The sequence below is a fragment of the Microcebus murinus genome, chromosome 1 (genome assembly GCF_040939455.1).
Source record: "Microcebus murinus isolate Inina chromosome 1, M.murinus_Inina_mat1.0, whole genome shotgun sequence".
Taxonomy (NCBI): domain Eukaryota; kingdom Metazoa; phylum Chordata; class Mammalia; order Primates; family Cheirogaleidae; genus Microcebus; species Microcebus murinus.
The window spans coordinates 153399198-153418333 of record NC_134104.1 but is presented as its reverse complement, the minus strand read 5'-3'; the positions used below and the strand labels follow the sequence as shown (position 1 = coordinate 153418333).

The following is a 19136-nucleotide window of genomic DNA, read 5'->3' as shown; positions in this document are numbered from 1 at the left end:
TTTTTTGTACATTGTCATATGTAACAATATGGTGTAGAAATGTTCACCTTTATGTTGTGACAACAAACCAGAGTTAGCTTTGAGACAGTTTCTCTTCTAAGAATTGTTTAATTTATGCAGAGCCCTTGTAACCAGCTTCTTTACCTTGCTGATTTGTTTCAAATGGTCCAATATTGTTGGAATAGTAACGTCAAACTTTGCTGCTAATTCATGCATTGGTTGAGATGGATTCATTTCCACTACAGCTTTCAGCTCATCATTATCCACCTTGGTCTCAGGTCACCCACATGGCTCATTTTCAAGATTAAAGTCACCACAGTGGCACTTCCTCAAATCATGGACATTTTGTGCATTCGTTAGCCACATCCTTCCCAAATACTTTGTTGGTATTTCCAGTTGTGTACGCTGCATTGGTTCAAGGATGGAACTCATATTTGAAAATAGCAGAAATTTTTTACTTACCCATGGTGTCACAAAAGTTGCTTTAAAACTTTTTTGAAAGATAATCACAAACCAAAATGTGATTTGAAAAACTGAAGAAGTACCTTTTTTTTTTCTTTCTGAGATTGAGTCTCACTTTGTTGCCCAGGTTAGAGTGCTGTGGCGTCAGCCTAGCTCACAGCAACCTCAAACTCCTGGGCTCAAGCAATCCTCCTTCCTTAGCCTCCCGAGTAGCTGGGACTACAGGCATGTGCCACCATGCCTGGCTAATTTTTTAATATATTTTTAGTTGGCCAATTAATTTATTTCTATTTTTAGTAGAAATGGGATCTTACTCTTGCTCAGACTGGTTTCGAACTCTTGATCTTGAGCAATCCGCCTGCCTCATCCTCCCAGAGTTTTAGGATTATAGGCGTGAGCCCCCGCACTCAGCCTGAAGATATACCTTTATAATAAAAATAAAACAGGAAGGCTTTTCGAGGAAGACGCGCTCTCGGCTATCACGGAGCTGTGGTGTGCCCGCTCCTGCTCCTGACTCACCGCTGTTCGCTCTCGGCGAGGAACAAGTCGGTCAGGAAGCCGCGCTGCAGCCATGGCTTTTAAAGATACCGGAAAACACCCATGGAGCCGGAGGTCGCGATTCACCGGATTAGAATTACCCTAACCAGCCGCAACGTCAAGTCTTTGGAGAAGGTGTGTGCTGACTTGATCAGAGGCGCAAAGGAAAAGAACCTCAAAGTGAAAGGACCAGTTCGATGCCTACCAAGACTTTGAGAATCACTACAAGAAAAACTCCTTGTGGTGAAGGTTCTAAGACTTGGGACCGCTTCCAGATGAGAATCCACAAGCGACTCATTGACTTGCACAGTCCTTCTGAGATTGTTAAGCAGATTACTTTTATCTGTATCGAACCAGGAGTGGAGGTTGAAGTCACTATTGCGGATGCTTAAATCAACTGTTTTAATAAATTGACTGCCACTTGTTAAAAAAAAAAAAAAAAAGTAAAAAAATAAAAACAAAAAAACAAAAAAAACAAACAAAAATAAAACAAGAAGTATCAAAGTGAAATGTCAGACATATCAACTGTCAAACTTAATACTTATGGAAATTGGACATTTCATACTTAATAACCTAATACTGTTTCATTTGCTATGAGATATAAGGGAAGGTGGGAGTGGGATAAGTTAAACCGAAAGAAATGAAAGAATTTTGTAGATTCTCAGATGTAATTGGAAACCCAACATTTCTTTCTAAGTATCCGTATTTGGCACACATTATATATAGGGGTTTTTGATTGGTCGTTTTAGTTTCTTTTCAGGAGAACCCTTTGGAGTAAGTAACATAGTATTTTTTTCCTTGTACTGGATATGTACAAGGAAACTGAGGCATTGAGAGGTTACATATGTGTGTGTCTGAACTAAATATTCAACCTAAATCTGTTTGACTTCAAAGCTCAGCCTCTTTTCAGTGTAGCAAGCTTCCAGAAGTGATATAATGTAGGTATGACTGTGTAGTTTTCATTAACTGAGCAAGGATCCTTAAAAACGTAGTAGTTCTTGAAATTCAAAGTATTGTACTGTCTTACATACTATGGGAAATACCATAGTAAAGGACCCACCCTCCTGAGAATTTAGGATCTACTTACGCAAACAAATGCAAATGCACCAGGCAGATGAATTGTGGTTGATTCATCTTCATACCACTGAATGCCAGCAAAACTCATACCAAAATTCAGTCAGTGTGATTCACTGTATGAGCCTATGCCAGATAAGCATTTGCGGACAGAAGGTCAGTTTTCAACTAGACTTTTTATTTCTTAACTCACAGGAATAAATAAAACTGTAAATGTGTCATGTTACCAGATCATTTCTTTGTGTTCTAGTTGCTAAGGTACTAGTGACCAAAATAGGCCAAAATTCCTGCCCTCATGGGATTTATATTTTAGAGGTATAAGGTGGACAGCAAATATAATCAAATAAATTAAACTTAGAATGTATAAGTTAAATATATAGCAAAGATATGTTAGCTGATAAGTGCTACGGTGAAAAATAAAACAGGCACGGAAGGATGAAAGTGAAGTTCGGATAATTACAATTTTACATGGTTAGAGGATATCTATTTGTTTGAGAAAGTGATATTTGAGCAAAGATGTAAATGAAGTGAGCAAGCATACAATGTAGACATAGGGCAAGAGTGTTCTAGGTATTGGAAGCAGCCAATGTAAAGGCCCCTGGGCAGGAGCTACCTGGCATAGTTGAGGAACAGTGAACAGTCTCATTTGCAAGTAGTTGGATTGGTGGGAAAGAAGGGTCATGTGAGATGATAAGGTAGCTTATGGGCCACTGTAAGATTTTAATATTTATTTTAAATGAGGTGGAGGCAGTGGAAGTGTTTGAGCAAAAAGAGTGGCAAAGTCTGACATGCACACATATGTATATATATAATTTTTTAGAGGTGGGTCTCACTCTGTCACCCAGGGTAGAGTACAGTGGCATAGTCATAGTTCACTCCAGCCTTGAACTCCAGGGCTAAAGTGATCCTCCTGCCTCAGCCTCCTGAGTATATAGAATTATAGGCACTCATCACCTTCTCTGGATAGTTTTGTAAGTTTTTTTGGTAGACACAGGGTCTTACTATGTTGCCTAGGTATTCTTGCATTACTGACCTCAAGCCATCCTCCCTCCTCAGGGTCCCAAAGTACTGGGATTAGAGGTGTGAGCACTGTGCCCAGTCTGACTATATTTTTAAGGTCTTTTTTTAATTTTTAAATTTTTTTAAGGTCTTGTTCTAACAGATTGAGCGTAGATCTCTAGCTAGAAGTTGTTAAATTGATCTATTATTTAGATAACTTATGTAATATATTTGAATATCAAAGAAACTTTACTACATCACTAAAGCTTTTATTATAACGCTTTATTAAGGATTTTATTAAACAGCTTTATTAAATTTTTATTTGCTTGACCTGGAAATAAAACAAAATAACATTTCTGCTAATGTGTTTATTATAGCAAACCTACTGAAATATTGATAGGGTAGCACTGTGAAATCCTGTATACCTGCCAGTTAGGTTCAACCTTGCCATATTTATCTATTAGCTGTCTAAATGATTTTTTTTTAAATATTATTTTTGGTGAATTATTTCAAAGTAAGTTGAAGACGTCGTGATTCTTTGCACCCTAAATAATTCACCATTCATTTTGTTAAGATAAGGATATTTTTGTGCAATAACTATCACCATACATACATCTTAGCCCCTTTTTATGATTTTGCCCCTTTCCCTGAAGAGAGATGGAATATGTATGCACAGTCAAGGGTCTGTCAGAGACTTTTTGTTGTAATCCTCATTTGTATTTTCTGATATCAAGTATTGGTTTTATTTGTTTTGCTGTATTTTAATTCTATTTTAGAGAAATTAGAGATATTCAGATAATAGATGTGTTTTCCTTACAGTTAACTATGCTTTATGAAAAAACAAAATCACAAATAGAATGATCAGATATGATTGTTTTATATCAATGAGTAGATTGTCTGCTGTGCCTCCTTAACAGCCTATAGAATACAGGGTCCAAAAAGCACATTTTGACCCAGTTGTCACTGTTATGTGGAGGAACCCAACTAATCATTCCTAGTTTTCTTTCTTTCTTTTTCTTTTTTTCCTTGCAACAGGGTCTTCTTGGTCTGTTGCCTCAGCTACAGTGCAGTGTGACATCTTCATAGCTCACTGGCCTCACACTCCTGTGCTCAAGCGGTCCTCCTGCGTTAGCCTCTCTGGTAGCTGGGAGCTACCAGGAGCTACCACATCCAGCTAATTTTTCTGTTTTTCGTAGAGATGGGGTCTGGTTTTGTTTCTCAGGTTGCTTTCAAACTCCTAGCCTCAAGCAAACCTTCTGTCTTGGCCTCTTAAAGTGCTACAATTACAAGCACAAGCCACCATGCCTGGCCCATTTCTAATTTTCAAGATGGTTAAGGACTAGTCTCTCATTCATTGTGAGGTCAAGAAGAGCATATTGACAATAATAATATCAAAAAGGTCACTTTCTAGGAATATAAATCCCAGAAGTGAGTGTTAGAATTCTTGCCTCGGATAGTATTCATAGCTTATAAATAGCCTCATTCTTGTCACCATGAGGATTTCCATAAAATTATTTTTAAAGTCAGGCACTTATAAAACACTATGTGTAAAAAAAAAACCTAGGCCAGTGCACTTAACAAAAATGTGGAACAGTATTTGATCATCAGACTTAACATCTTGTGGAGTGGGCTTCTCTGTCTTTGTTATATTTAAGGGGCTGTTTTGGATTTATTTAAATAATCAAACTTCTGAGCAGCAGCTCATAAAGTGAACATGTAACCTCTAAGGACTGGCTAAGATTTCAATGACTTTCCTAATAACTCATAGTTAGTAATAAGATGTATATTTTCAGGAAGAAATTGGCTTTCATTATATAATTGTCTGCCTTTTGGGGACTGTTTCATCAAATTGTAATAGGCATTCTGTTTGCTTGAAATATACCTCTTGCTATGGGCAATTCATGTCTTATTACATACAGTTAACGTCCTCTAATAATTGAGACTATTTTTTGTACTGCATTACACACACTTGGAAAATCAATTCCAGTGTTGGAAAGTTGGAGATAAGTATAGTATTAATTGTTCAAGGAGGACTGTGGATAGGAAGTGCTGAAAGAATTATCACAAGAAGGCACATGATTTTAGACTGATGAAGGCTTCACAAAGTATAATTTGAGCTTAACACTGAAAAAGAGGTTTAAAAAGTGACTGAGCAATTTGGAGCCAATATTCAATTCTGTACAATAGGGTGGACAAAATCACAGAAACGGAAATGGTAGGTTATTCAGAGGGTGGGAAGAAAACCAGGTTGGCTACAACATGAAGTTCAAATAAGGACATGGAAAGAGTAGGCTACAAAGGTAGGTTCTAGCTAGGTTATAGTTATTGAGATGCAAAACTTCTTGTGAATTTGATATGTATATTGCTGGCTTTATGGAATACTTAAACTTTAATTTAGGGAATGATGTAATCAGTCTCCCAGAAGTGTTGAACTGGTTCCTGCCATGTGCCTTATCTATATTTTCAGAGAGAATGGTTGTATGGAGTACATTCTGTTTTGCCCTGACAAGACAGAAATCAATTTTACTAGTAGTTCTCAAACTTTTGGTCTCAGGACTGCTATATACTCTTAAAAAATACCAAGGAGCCCAAATGCTTCAATTTATATGGATTATGCCTATTGATATTTACTGTACAGATGGTTCATCAACTATCAGTGGGGTTTCATCCTGGGAAACCCATTGTAAGTTGAAAATATCATAAGTCGAAAATGCACTTAATACCTCTAACCTACCAAAAATCATTTCTTAGTCTAGCCCACCTTCAAGATTCTCAGATCACTTACATTAACCTGCAGTTGGACAAAATCATGTAACACAGTCTGTTTTATAGTAAAGATTTGAGTGTCTCAGGTAGATTTATTGAGTAATGTACAGAAAGTGAAAAACAGAATGGTTGTATGGGGACTCAAAACATACTGCTTTCACATCATCATAAAGTTGATGGTGTCTCATGCCTGTAATCCTAGCACTCTGGGAGACCAAGACAGGCGGATTGCTCGAGGTCAGGAGTTCCAAACCAGCCTGAGCAAGAGCGAGACCCCTTCTCTACTATAAATAGAAAGAAATTAATTGGCCAACTAATATATATAGAAAAAATTAGTCAGGCATGGTGGTGCATGCCTGTAGTCCCAGCTACTTGGGAGGCTGAGGCAAGAGGATCACTTGAGCCCAGGAGTTTGAGGTTGCTGTGAGCTAGGCTGACGCCATGGCACTCACTCTAGCCTGGGCAACAAAGCAAGACTCTGTCTCAAAAAAAAATTTTTTTTGCTTGCCTTACCATAGAGAAAGTGAATGTGGAATGTGGATCTACAGATTGTAGGTAGTCATTTCAAAAGCAGATATCTTCATAAAATAAAAATCCTATTGCCCAACTTAGGTGCACCCAGTTTCATAAAGCAAACCTTACTGGATCTAAGCAAAAGGATTAATAGCAACTCCATAATCACCAGAGATTTCAATACCCTACTGACGGCACAAGACAGATCCTCCAAACAGAAAATTAATAAAGAAATAATGGACTTAAACAAAACCCTGGAACAACTGGGTCTGACTGACATCTACAGGACATTCTACCCAAAATCCACTGAATATACGTTCTTCTCATCAGCTCACAGGACATTCTCTAAGATTGACTATATCCTAGAGATTTACACAAAGTAAATCTCAAGAAATTTAAAAAAATAGAAATCATACCATGTACCTTCTCAGATCTCAGTGGAATAAAAGTAGAAATCAACCCTAACAGAAACTCACATTTCTACACAAAAACGTGGAAATTAAACAACCTCCTACTAAATGATTACTTCATAAATGAAGAAATCAAGATGGAAATAAAAAAATTCTATACTCCTACACTGCTGGTGGGACTGCAAACTAGTCCAACCTCTGTGGAAAGCAATATGGAGATACCTTAAAGCGATACAAGTGAATCTACCATTTGATCCAGCAATCCCATTGCTGGGCATCTACCCAAAAGATCCAATGACACTCTACAAAAAAGACACCTGCACTCGAATGTTTATAGCAGCACAATTCATAATTGCAAGGCTGTGGAAACAGCCCAAGTGCCCATCAATCCAAGAATGGATTAATAAAATGTGGTATATGTATACCATGGAGTACTATTCAGCTCTGAGAAACAACGGTGATATAGCACATCTTATATTTTCCTGGTTAGAGCTGGAACCCATACTACTAAGTGAAGTATCCCAAGAATGGAAAAACAAGCACCACATATACTCACCAGCAAATTGGTATTAACTGAACAGCACCTAAGTGGTCACATAGGTACTGCAGTAATAGGGTATTGGGCAGGGGGGAGGGGGCGCGTATATACATATATAATGAGTGAGATGTGTACCATCTGTGAGATGGTCATGCTGGAGACTCAGACTTTTGGGGGGAGGGGGGGAAATGGGCATTTATTGAAACCTTAAAATCTGTACCCCCATAATATGCCGAAATAAAAAAAAATAACAGTAAAAAAAAAAATCCTATTGCATTTCTCCCACATAATATTTAGTCTGTAATTAAGCTGACTCAGCCCAGGTGACCTAATGTATATTCAATTAAGATTAACCTATAATGTGTGTTAATGCAGGTTATATATTTAATCTGATCTATCTAAGCATTGCACCATTACCAATAATTCAAATCATTATGTTCATCTTATATCTCTTCCTCTCACCTTCCCACTTCTAGCACTAAGAATCCTAAATTTTGATTATCATTCTAAGTACTTTTTAAATGAGTTGCATTACAGATATAATATATGGTAGGTAAAATTTTGTAATTTTGTTTTTGAGCTCTGTAAAACAAGGTTTATTTAAACTTCTGAGACTGCCTTTTTTTCTTTTTTTATTCAGTATTAAGGTTTCAAGATTTATCCATGTAGTTGCTTTATTCATGTATCCATTTTCACTGCTGTAAAATGTTCTGTTGTGTGAATATCATTTAATATAATTATCCATTTTTTTATTGAATGGAAGATTTTGTTCTTTTCCTGTGTTTGCTATATCAGGTATGCATGGATAGTGTTCTGTATGCCTAGATGTAGTGCTGTTCAAAGTGTGATTGGTAGACTGGCTGACATATCAAGATAAAGAGTTTGCATCACTAAGCTAACCGTTGTTTAATTCAGTTATTTCTTCATCAGATGAATTTCTCAGTAAAGAGTATTGAACATTCTTATTCAACTGTTTTGTTGTGGACTGGTCCTGTGGGTAGCAGGGTAGCAATGTTTTAGGAAATGACAGTTTTTTTCCCCAAAGTGCATGTGCCATTTTACACACACATTTTGCAACACTTGACCTAACACTTCCTGGTGTTAGACTTTCTGCTGATCTCTCAGGTGTAAAATGACATTTTATTATGGTCTTAAATTACATATCTCTCATAGCAAATTTAAGTGGAATATCTTTCCTTAGGTTTATTGGTCATATATACTTGTATAAAGCAACAGAATAGTCTCGTGCTCACTTTTCTGTAGTATTTGTCTTTTTTCTTTATAAGTCTTACATACTAGTCTTTTGCGAGTTACTGTACTACATCTGTTTGCTTCCATTTTATTGTTTCTTCTTTCTTTTTGAAGAGTTTTAATGAAGGGAAGTCCTTGATTTTAATAATTGTGTTCAGTTTGCCTAGTCTTGTTATCGCTTGGTGTGTCTTGTTTACGGTATTATTCAAATTTTGTCTTTTCACATCTTTATCCACAATTTACTTTTTTTTTTTTTTTTTTTTAGTCAGAATTTGACATGGGTACACAATTTACTTTTGTTTTCATGTCAAAATGCAGTTGGTTTTATGTGTTAGTTTTATAGGTCACCCCTGTAATTATTTTTAATAACTTTTCTGCAGATTATTATAGTTTTATTCTCTGTAAATTTTAACATTTTCTTCTTTCCAGTCTTCTTTTAATTTTTTTCTTTAATTGACTATGTTGGATTTGACTTCTGTGACTGTATATTTTTTTTTGAGACAGAGTCTCAAAACTCAAACTCCTGGGCTCAAGCAATCCTGCTGCCTCAGCCTTCCGAGTAGCTGGGACTACAGGCATGCGCCACCATGCCCGGCTAATTTTTTCTATATATATTAGTTGGCCAATTAATTTCTTTCTATTTATAGTAGAGACGGGGGTCTTACTCTTGGCTCAGGCTAGTTTCGAACTCCTGACCTTGAGTAGTCTGCCCGCCTGGGCCTCCCAGAGTGCTAGGATTACAGGCGTGAGCCACCACGCCCGGCCTATGTGACTATATTGAAGGGAAGTAGTAATACTGGTATCCTTATCTTGCTCTTAATTTTAAAGGAAGTACTATTGGCATCTCTATGAAGAATGACATTTGTTATAGGATTTTGGGGGGAGATGGGGTCTTGCTCTATTGTCTGGGCTAGAGTGCAGTGGTGTCATTATAGCTCACTACAATCTCAACTCCTGGACTCAAGTGATGGATCTTCCTGCCTTATCAGCCTTCCAAATAACTGGGGCTTCAGGTCCATGCCACTAAACCCAGCTAATTTTTCTATATTTTGTAAAGATGGGGTCTTGCTTATAGTCAAGCTGGTCTGGAACTCCTGACCTCAAGTGATCCTCCCTCCTCAGCCTCCCAAAGTGCTAGAATTACAGGTGTGAGCCACTTTGCCAGGCTTGTTGTAGGACTTTTGTTAACAGTCTTTTTGGGGATCAGGGACATCTATTGTCATTTGATATGTGAATCAAGGTTATACTGGCCTCATAGAGTGAGTTAGGGGGCATTCCCACATTTTTTATTCTCTGGAAGAGATTGTAATCATCTTTTCCCTAAGAGTTTGGTGGAATTCCTGAGTAAAATCATCGGGACCTCTGTTTTTGCTTTGTTTACAATTTTTTAGTTATTTCAGTTTTTCTAAATGTCTGTTTTGGTGGCATGTGTTGGGTTTTCATGACACCATCTGTCTTCCACTTTGGAGTGCAGTGGCATACTCAGTGCTCACTGTAACCTCGAACTCCTGGGCTCAAATGATCCTCCCATCTCAGCCTCCTGGGTAGCTGAAACTACGCCACCACACCCAGTCAAATTTTCCTGTTTTTAGTAGAGATGGGGGTCTCTGCTAAATTGTCTAGGCTGGTGTCAAACTCCTGGCTTCAGCAATCCTTCTGCCTCAGTGTTCCGAAGTGCCACCGTATGCGTCTTGTCTTGTCTTTTCTTATATATGTTTCTCTGTTAAGTACTACTTTTACTGATTCCTAAAATTCAGTGTGTTTCCAAGCACAGAAAAATTTATATTTTAAAGTTCAAATTTCATTGGATTCTGGTTAGAGAAATTGATCTGTATGGTAGTGATTAATTGAAATTTGTGAAGACTCACTTTACGACCTAATTTGTGGTCACTATTTTTAAAATATTTTGTATGACCTTCAAATTAATGTGTATTATTCTCTAATTGGTGAGTGTACAATTTTGCATATGTACATCAGAACCATCTTGCTGTATTTACATCTGCCATATATCTCAATTGAGAGGTGTGTGCAAATCCTCCCGTATGGTGTATATTTTTGTTTTTTCTCTGCATTCTTGGAGGGTTTTTTCTTATATAGTTTGACACTATTTTATTAGGTTACTAAGAGCATAGAAAATTAATAATTTTCTCATATGTGAAATAATTTTCTCATAATTTGTTCATGTGTGCCTTTTGTATTGTGCTGAACATGTTGTGTGTCCTATTCAGCGAGAATGTGATGATCTTGAGATTTCAGTGAATATCTGACTCAGCAGTGTTTACCCAGTAGCTGATTCAAAATGCCTACTAGTTAAGTGTCTGTCAAATTATAATGAATTATTTTTAGTTTTTTGCCTTTTTTACTTAAAATGTTTTGAACTTTTTATACATACAGAAAAGTGAAAATCCTAATAAGCCTAGTGCTTTTCCACAAATTAAACATTCATGTAAGCATATTCTTTTACTTGTAGAAGGTGCTGAAGAGGAAAAAATGGAAGCAGATCCTGATGGTCAGCAATCTGAAAAGGTAAAGGCAGTTTGAATTGTCTCACAACAGAAAAGCCACAGAGAGCGTGCCTTTCAGAGGCTAATGGTTTGGGTTTTTTATTATCTTTCGAGTCCCTTAGGGGACTGGAAATAGTTCTGTTAGCCACTTGGACTTTGCTGTTTAAGGCATAGTTCTCTCAAGGCATAATATATTTTTCATTTATTCATTGGGTGAAGATACATCCATTCCCTGTTCTTTTCTTTTGTGCCCCTTTCAGGCACAGTTGTGAATAAGAAATACAAATTGTAGTTCTTCTGAATAATGAATTGTAGGGTTTAGGTCCTAGACTTGTACCCAGAATAGAATGACAGAATACTAAGTGATTTTCTAAAAGGCTTAACTGCCAGCAGAAGAACATGTAGAAAAGAATGTATGAAGCTGAGTGTGTTGGCTTGTGTCTGTAGTCGTACTACTCCAGAGGCTAAGGCTGAGGCAGGAGGATTGCTTGAGCCCCGGAGTTCGAAGCCACAGTTGAGCTGTGATAGTGCTACTGCACTCCAGCCTGGGCAACAGAGGGAGACCCCTGTCTCAAGAAAAGAAAAAAAAAAAAAGAATTAACAAGTAGCTGACATTTGGGGGTAGGTGTTGAAAAAGCAAGTAGAACTATATAAATTGAAATGGAAGATAGGGAATCAAAAATTCCAACTGGCGCGGGGTAGGAGAGACACTAAGGGCATTATGTGAACAGCATGAAAGTGCCGAGTTTTTAAGTGGCCCAATGCCTGTTTCATAAGAGACTGTAAATGCAAGGTGAACTAGGCAGAATAGTACTTTACAGTCTCTTCATAATCAGACTCTATATATTTTTAGTTGGCCAATTAATTTCTTTCTATTTTTAGTAGAGACGAGGTCTCACTCTTGCTCAGGCTGGTTTCGAACTCTTGACCTTGAGCGAACCGCCACCTCGGCCTCCCAGAGTGCTAACATTACAGTCATGAGCCACCGCGCCGGGCCTCCCTTATGTTTGTTTTTTTTTTTTAGTTTTTTGAGTTTTTTTTGAGACAGAGTCTCACTTTGTTGCCCAGGCTAGAGTGAGTGTCGTGGCATCAGCCCAGCTCACAGCAACCTCAATCTCTTGGGCTCAAGCAGTCCTTCTGCCTCAGCCTCTGGAGTAACTGGGACTATAGGCATGCACCACTATGCGCTAATTTTTTGTATATATATTTTTAGTTGGTCAATTAATTTATTTGTAATTTTAATAGAGACAAGGTCTCGCTCAGGCTGGTTTCGAACTCCTGACCTCTATCAGTCCGCCCACCTCTACCTCCCAGAGTGCTAGGATTACAGCCGTGAGCCACTACACCCGGCCCTTCCTTATGTTTTTAATCAATAAATAATATCAATTAATTCCTCTGACATTCCTTTGGGAATTGAAACCGTGGCTTTATAGCAAAGGCTACAGAGAGAAGGGACTATTAGCTTTGGGAGGCATATTATCTTGTGAGCACTCAAGTGTTGAGATGGTAAAAAATATTTCTATGGCCGGGCGTGGTGGCTCACGCCTGTAATCCTAGCACTCTGGGAGGCCGAGGCGGGCGGATCGCTCAAGGTCAGGAGTTCAAAACCAGCCTGAGCGAGACCCCGTCTCTACCATAAAAATAGAAAGAAATTAATTGGCCAACTAATATATATAATATAAAAAAATCAGCCGGGCATGGTGGCTCATGCCTGTAGTCCCAGCTACTCGGGAGGCTGGGGCAGGAGGATCACTTGAGCCCGGGAGTTTGAGGTTGCTGTGAGCTAGGCTGATGCCACGGCACTCACTCTAGCCTAGGCAAGAAAGCGAGACTCTGTCTCAAAAAAAAAAAAAAAAATATTTCTATGAATTTATTAATTTCTTTTCTAGCTCTTCTCTACAAATCTCTTCATAATCTAGTCCATATTTTTTTGCCAAAAATAGCAGGATCTTTTTATTCTAAGATAATATTACTTGTAAAGGGCTGATTTTGCTCACTCCCTATCTTCTTGTTTTGTACCCCTTTCAGGCAGAAAACAAAGTGGAAAATGAAACAGAAGAATGTGATAAAGCACAAGATGGAGAAAATGAAAAAAACAGTGAGAAGGAACAGCAGGATAGTGAAGTTAGTGAAGATACCAAATCAGGTAATTTGAGGAAACTCCTTAGATATTATTATGTAAAACTGTAAAAAGGCACTGAAGAAATGCGGTATTTTATATAGAAATATTTCCTCTTTTATCTTGGATTTATAATGTATCATTAAGTATACATTCAAGCTTCATGTAGCAGGTAGGTACCAGTGCTAATGCAGGTGGCTGTATTTTGCCCTGCTGTTTTCTTTACTATATAGATGAACCAGTTATTCAATGATTGAAGTCATCTCACAGACATGCTATTTTTTTTCCAGTGACAGTTGCTGATGTACCCCATCATGCCTGTCAGATTCACAGAAGTACTCTGTCCTCAGTATCTGATTTCCTGTATACCCTAGAGTTCCCAGTGCATTTAATTGACTGATGAACAAATATATGGGTCTTAGGCTTAGTTCCCTTAATTTTTCTTTTTTATATCCAGGGGACCTAAAGAGGGAGCTTAGATACATGAAGGGAAGATAAAGTGTACTATTTAGAAAATACAGCCCACATACAGGCTGACTTAAATGCATGGAATGATTCAATAAGATTCTTTAAAAAGGAAAAAAAAGAGGCATTGTCCTAGTTTGTCATGTGGCAGAGGTGAGAAGTAACAATTGTTTAGACTGAGCACACTGGTAATGAAGCTTTCTGATACTTTCAGAAGAAAAGGAGACTGAAGAGAGCAAAGAACTCACTGATACATGTAAAGAAAGAGAAAGTGATATCGGAAAGAAGAAAGTAGAACATGAAATTTCCGAAGGAAATGTTGCCACAGCCGCAGCAGCTGCTCTTGCCTCAGCTGCTACCAAAGCCAAGGTTTGCTCCTGACAGCCCTTTTCCAGTGCTCTCTTAAGCCATGAATGGTCATATTGTTTTTAGTTAATTAAGAACATTTAGTATAAAGAGCCTTGCTACCAATAGGAGATGACTATTTGCTTGAACGGCATTTCTAGGTTAAAAAATCCACAAGTAGGAAAAGAATGATAGAAATAATAGATCCAGTCCTAGAGGGTGACTTTTTTCATTCTGTTCAGTGTGTCATTTAGCCTTGTGAAGACTGCAGAGATTGAAGGCAAATTTCAAAGTCTTAAGGGACTCGTTGTCTTTTTGTTTTTAATTTGCCTGGAGGACTTGTCTTGGACTATTCCAATAATTTCTACCAGATTGAAATATTTATCATTCTTTAAGGCAGAAATCTGTTTCCTTGTGTAAGTACTTCACCCTGATCTTACAGACTGAAAGGAGAAAGGGAACCTAAAATAGCTTTTTTTTTCTTGAATTTGCCAGCTTTTCTGGGGGTGGTTTTTTCTATTTATAACATAGTATCGGCTGCACAGCATATTTAAGAAGACAAGAGAGTGTTATTTTCCTCACTTTGTGTTAATTTAACATTTTAAAGAATTCCAAACATGAATATGTAAAGTTTTAAATTTTTTTTTCACCTGTTTTTCATTCTGCCTCAGAAGTAGTTTCCTTCCATTCCTAGGTCATCACATTTCAAGAAACAGTGATTGCTAGAATGTTTCTAATCGTTTTACCTTGAGCTGTTCTTGATCCATTGGTAAAGATGCTCTTTCATGGTTTTTATTTCCCCAGACCATTCAGCTACTGTGATCTACTTCTAAGTGTTGAATCTGTGGAACATGGTTTATAACAGACCCATAAATGAACCAATTCAAACCATAAGACCACTGTTTTAGATGTCCACCCATATGACATAGATCCAGCCATTGGGTGGGAGGGATGTTTGCAGGCCACAGCAGACAGATACCCCACCTGATTGTTATTATTACAATAGCTTGAAGTCATGCCTATTCATACTTGCTAGCCTCTTCCAGAGATACCTCCTGATCTTTATGATTCTTTAGCTAATTTTAAGTATTCTCTCTTCTCTACTAACCCCCACCTCTAGGCAATTTTGAGGCACACTCTTACTTAAGTGACTGCTAATGTAATCTGACTATTATTTTATATATGTCAGGTTTTGGTCCTTCATTGGCTACATCTTTTTGAGTCTGTCTGTCTTCTGCCACATTGGACTGTTTGGGCACCCCTTTGTCTCTGAGTTGGCCAAGTTCTTATTGTTAATACTGTCATTGGGAGTCTTAGAGACCTTAAGGATTGTCTTGGGCATATTCTCTCACTTTATAAATGAGGAGATAGACGCCGTGAGGGTTTCCCTCCTTCGTGCCCACTTTTGCACTCTTCAAACTTACAACCTCAGGTCATCTTTGACTCCTCTGGTTCTTTTGTTTTCCATGGCTGTTCAGCCAGCAAATCCTTCATGATGCTTTAGGTCACCTGCTAATGCCTAGCCACTTCCATAGGTCAGCCTCCCTTAAACTTCTGCCTGTCTTCTCTGTCCCATTTTGTTTCCTACAGCCAAAGTAATTTTTTTGTTTGTTTTCTAATTTTCTCAAAGCATAATTTACATTCATATAAATGGACATATAAATCTACAACACAGGGAATTTTTCACAAACTGAGCCTATCTTTGTAATAAGCACATACTTCAAGAAACATGTTACCAGCCCCCCAGAAGCTTCTTCACGTTCTCTTCCTGTTACTGTGCACCTCCCCCATGAGTAATTACTAGTCTGTCTCCTAACACCATGGATTAGTTTCTCCTGTGTTTTACTTCGTATCAGTGGCATTATGTATAGGAATACATTATGTATAGGAATCTGTAAAAATTCATATATGAGCATGTTACTTTATTCAGTAACCTCTCCCTATCTCAGTCTAAAATTTCAAACACTTCAGTAGAGAACTCAGGATTTTTTCATAATCGTAACCCTACATAGTTGGGTTTTTTTGTTTGTTTGTTTTTTTCTTCTTCTTTTTTTTTTTTGAGTCAGAGTGTTACCATGTTGCCCGGGCTAGAGTGCCTTGGCATCAACCTAGCTCACAGCAACCTCAAACTCCTACTGCCTCAGCATCCTGAGTAGCTGGGACTACAGGCATGCACCACCATGCCCGACTAATTTTTTCTATATACTTTTAGTTGGTCAATTAATTTCTTCCTGTGTTTAGTAGAGACAGGGTCTCACTCTTGCTCAGGCTGGTTGTGGACTCCTGACCTTGAGCATTCTGCCTGTCTCAGCTTCCCAGAGGGCTAGGATTACAGGCATGAGCCACCATGCCCAGCCCGTACATAGTTTTTAAACCTCATTTCTTACCTGTCCTTCCTGAATAATTTCTTACAATTCTACTAAACAGAATTCATTCTATTTTATTGCCAGCTAAGCATTTTTGGATACTCTTGCCTTACAGAGCATCATTCTCTCTTCCTATTATTTCCTCTCTTTTTTTTTTTTTTTTTTTTTTTTGAGACAGAGTCTCCCCAGGCTAGAGTGAGTGCCGTGGCATCAGCTTAGCTCACAGCAACCTCAAACTCCTGGGCTCAAGTGATCCTCTTGCCTCAGCCTCTCGAGTAGCTGGGACTACAGGCATGCACCACCATGCCCGGTGAATTTTTTTTGTATATATATTTTTAGTTGGTCAATTTATTTATTTCTATTTTTAGTAGAGATGGGGTCTTGCTCAGGCTGGTTTTGAACTCCTGACCTCGAGCAATCCACCCGCCTCAGCCTCCCAGAGTGCTAGGATTATAGGCGTGAGCCACCACGCCTGGCCTATTTCCTCTCTTTATACCACTGTACTGTGTGCTTCCCTGTATGTTGCCTTTGGAGGAACTACAATGGTAGACTACTTTAAAAAGTTTATGGAATACTTTATGTTTTTCTATGACTTCATAGCTGTTAATATGTGGTACTTTGTACACAAAAACGTGTCTGTTATATACTACTGTCTGTCTTTCAACTGATTCCTTCACTGCAGAGAAACCACTTTTATGGATCATTAGACCTGGCCCTTTGCTATTCCATACAAGTTTAGAACAGCAGTCCCCAAACTATTTGGCACCAAGGGACTGTTTTCATGGAAGACAATTTTTCCATGGACCAGGTAGGAGGCTATATGGGTTAAAGGATAATTTAAGCATATTATAGTTATTGTGCACTTTATTTCTATTAATATTACATTGTAATATATAATGAAATAGTTGCAACTATATTGCAACTAATGCAACTCTCCACAGGTTGGGGGCCCCTTTTTTTAGAAGAGTTTACAAAGAAAGATTTTTTTCCCCCCAGGTTATTATAGTTTCACTCCCTCATCATCAGTAATTTTTATTTCTAATAACTAGGAGCTTGTATCTTCATTCTCAAAACATCTGGGTTTCCCTGTGATTTGTGAAAGTGGTACAAATGCTTGTGCTATATGACTTGGCATATGTGAACCCTTCAGTGCCACTTACAGCTGGATCTGATAAATTTCACATCAGGCCAGGCGCAGTGGCTAACACTTGTAATCCTAGCACTCTAGGAGGCTGAAGTGGAAGGATTACGTGAACTCAGGAATTTGAGACCAGCCTGAGCAAGAATGAGACTCCACCTCTATTAAAAATAGAAAAATTAAAAAAAAAAAAGAAATAAAAATTAACTGGGCGCCATGGCGCACATCTGTAGTCCCAGCTACTAGGGAAGCTGAGGCAGGAGGATCACTTAAGTCCAGGAGTTGGAGGTTTCGGTGAGCTACAATAACTCCCCTGCACTCTACCCAGGGCAGCAGAACAAGACTCTGCTCAAAAAAAAAAAGTTCACAGCACACATAATCATTTTTGTGCTACATGGTAATTAGGGGGTAAGTATTTCATGTAAATTACTATAATTAGTATAACTTATCTAGCCAATCCAAGTTTCTCTTATTCTCATTTTGTTCTTCTGTGTCTATAAACAGCTTTGTTATTAAGAGTTTTCCTTGATAATTGTTTGTCACACTCTGACATGGAGTGATAATTAGAGGTTCTAGGTCTAGCTCCTAAACACAAGAAGTGGCTGCTTTCTGGCTTCTCCCTCTTATTGCCTTATGAGAGCGTATTCAGGAGCATGTCCATTTTATAATTGTACCTACTGACAAGCTGTGACTTGCTCCACCTGTGGGAGTGGTGTGTGTGTGCAAGCAGGAGCTCCACTGGGTGCTTTGGATTCTTGCCATCTGGGGATTTAGGCTTAGAGGGAAAGGAGGACCCAGAACTATTGCTGGAATAAACAGGAAACCCCAGAAATTAGAACATGTTCTCTTTTTATCAGCAGCAGTAGGTTCAATTCTTCCAAGAAAGCAGAGATCACATTTTCTTAAAATAAAACCACAGAAGTTCATTTGGATTTATTCTACAAACCACCCCATGTCCACATTCCCCAAAATGGCTGAAGTCAGTTTGTATACATAGTAAGTGGATGTGAGCTCTAGGGCAATAGGAAGACTCTTTATTACTCCTCAAAAATACCTCATAACTTGCTCCTTTATGCCTGAAATTCCTTCTTGAGGTGGGAACATTACCATTGTACATTTTAGTCACAAGGCTTTATCAGGTAAGAATTGGTCAAATTGATTGACACTAAACATAATAATCATTGATACTATACTATATCTTAATAATACTGTGGAGCTGGGCACAGTGGCTCATGCCTGTAATCCCAGAACTCTGGGAAGCTGAGGCCAGACGATCCCTTGAGGCCGAGAGTTCTAGACCCGCCTGGGCAGCAGAGTGAGACCCCATCTTTAAAACAAAACAAAACAAAAATTAGCAAATGTGGTCATGCATACTTGTAGTCCCAGCTATCCAAGGTAGGAGGATTGTTTGAGCCCAGGAGTTAGGGGCTGTAGTGAGCTATGATTATATCACTGCACTTCAGTGTTGGTAACATAGTAAGACTCTCTTTTCTTTAATCCTTTAAAGGGGTTGATTTATCTTTATAAAGATAAACAATTCACACCAGGGGTGGTGGCTCACACCTGTAATCCTAGCACTGGGAGGCTGAGGCGGGCGGATTGCTTGAAGTTGAGTTCAAAACCAGCCTGAGCGAGACCCCGTCTCTACT

The 19136-nt window shown here is 38.3% G+C and overlaps 1 protein-coding gene and 1 pseudogene across 2 annotated transcripts in view; both read left to right on the top strand.

Annotated features, from left to right (window-relative positions):
* SMARCC1 (SWI/SNF related BAF chromatin remodeling complex subunit C1) overlaps positions 1 to 19136 on the top strand; it is a 156052-nt gene that overhangs the window by 105296 nt on the left and 31620 nt on the right. The window contains exons 22-24 of one of the 2 annotated variants that reach the window (XM_076007163.1): positions 11021 to 11076; positions 13083 to 13200; positions 13856 to 14007. In XM_076007163.1, coding sequence (XP_075863278.1) covers positions 11021 to 11076; positions 13083 to 13200; positions 13856 to 14007 — 326 coding nt within the window. Of the gene's footprint in view, positions 1 to 11020; positions 11077 to 13082; positions 13201 to 13852; positions 14008 to 19136 lie in introns of both variants that reach the window. The other variant, XM_076007160.1, reaches the window with a different exon arrangement.
* LOC105874908 (small ribosomal subunit protein uS10-like) lies at positions 899 to 1448 on the top strand (annotated as a pseudogene).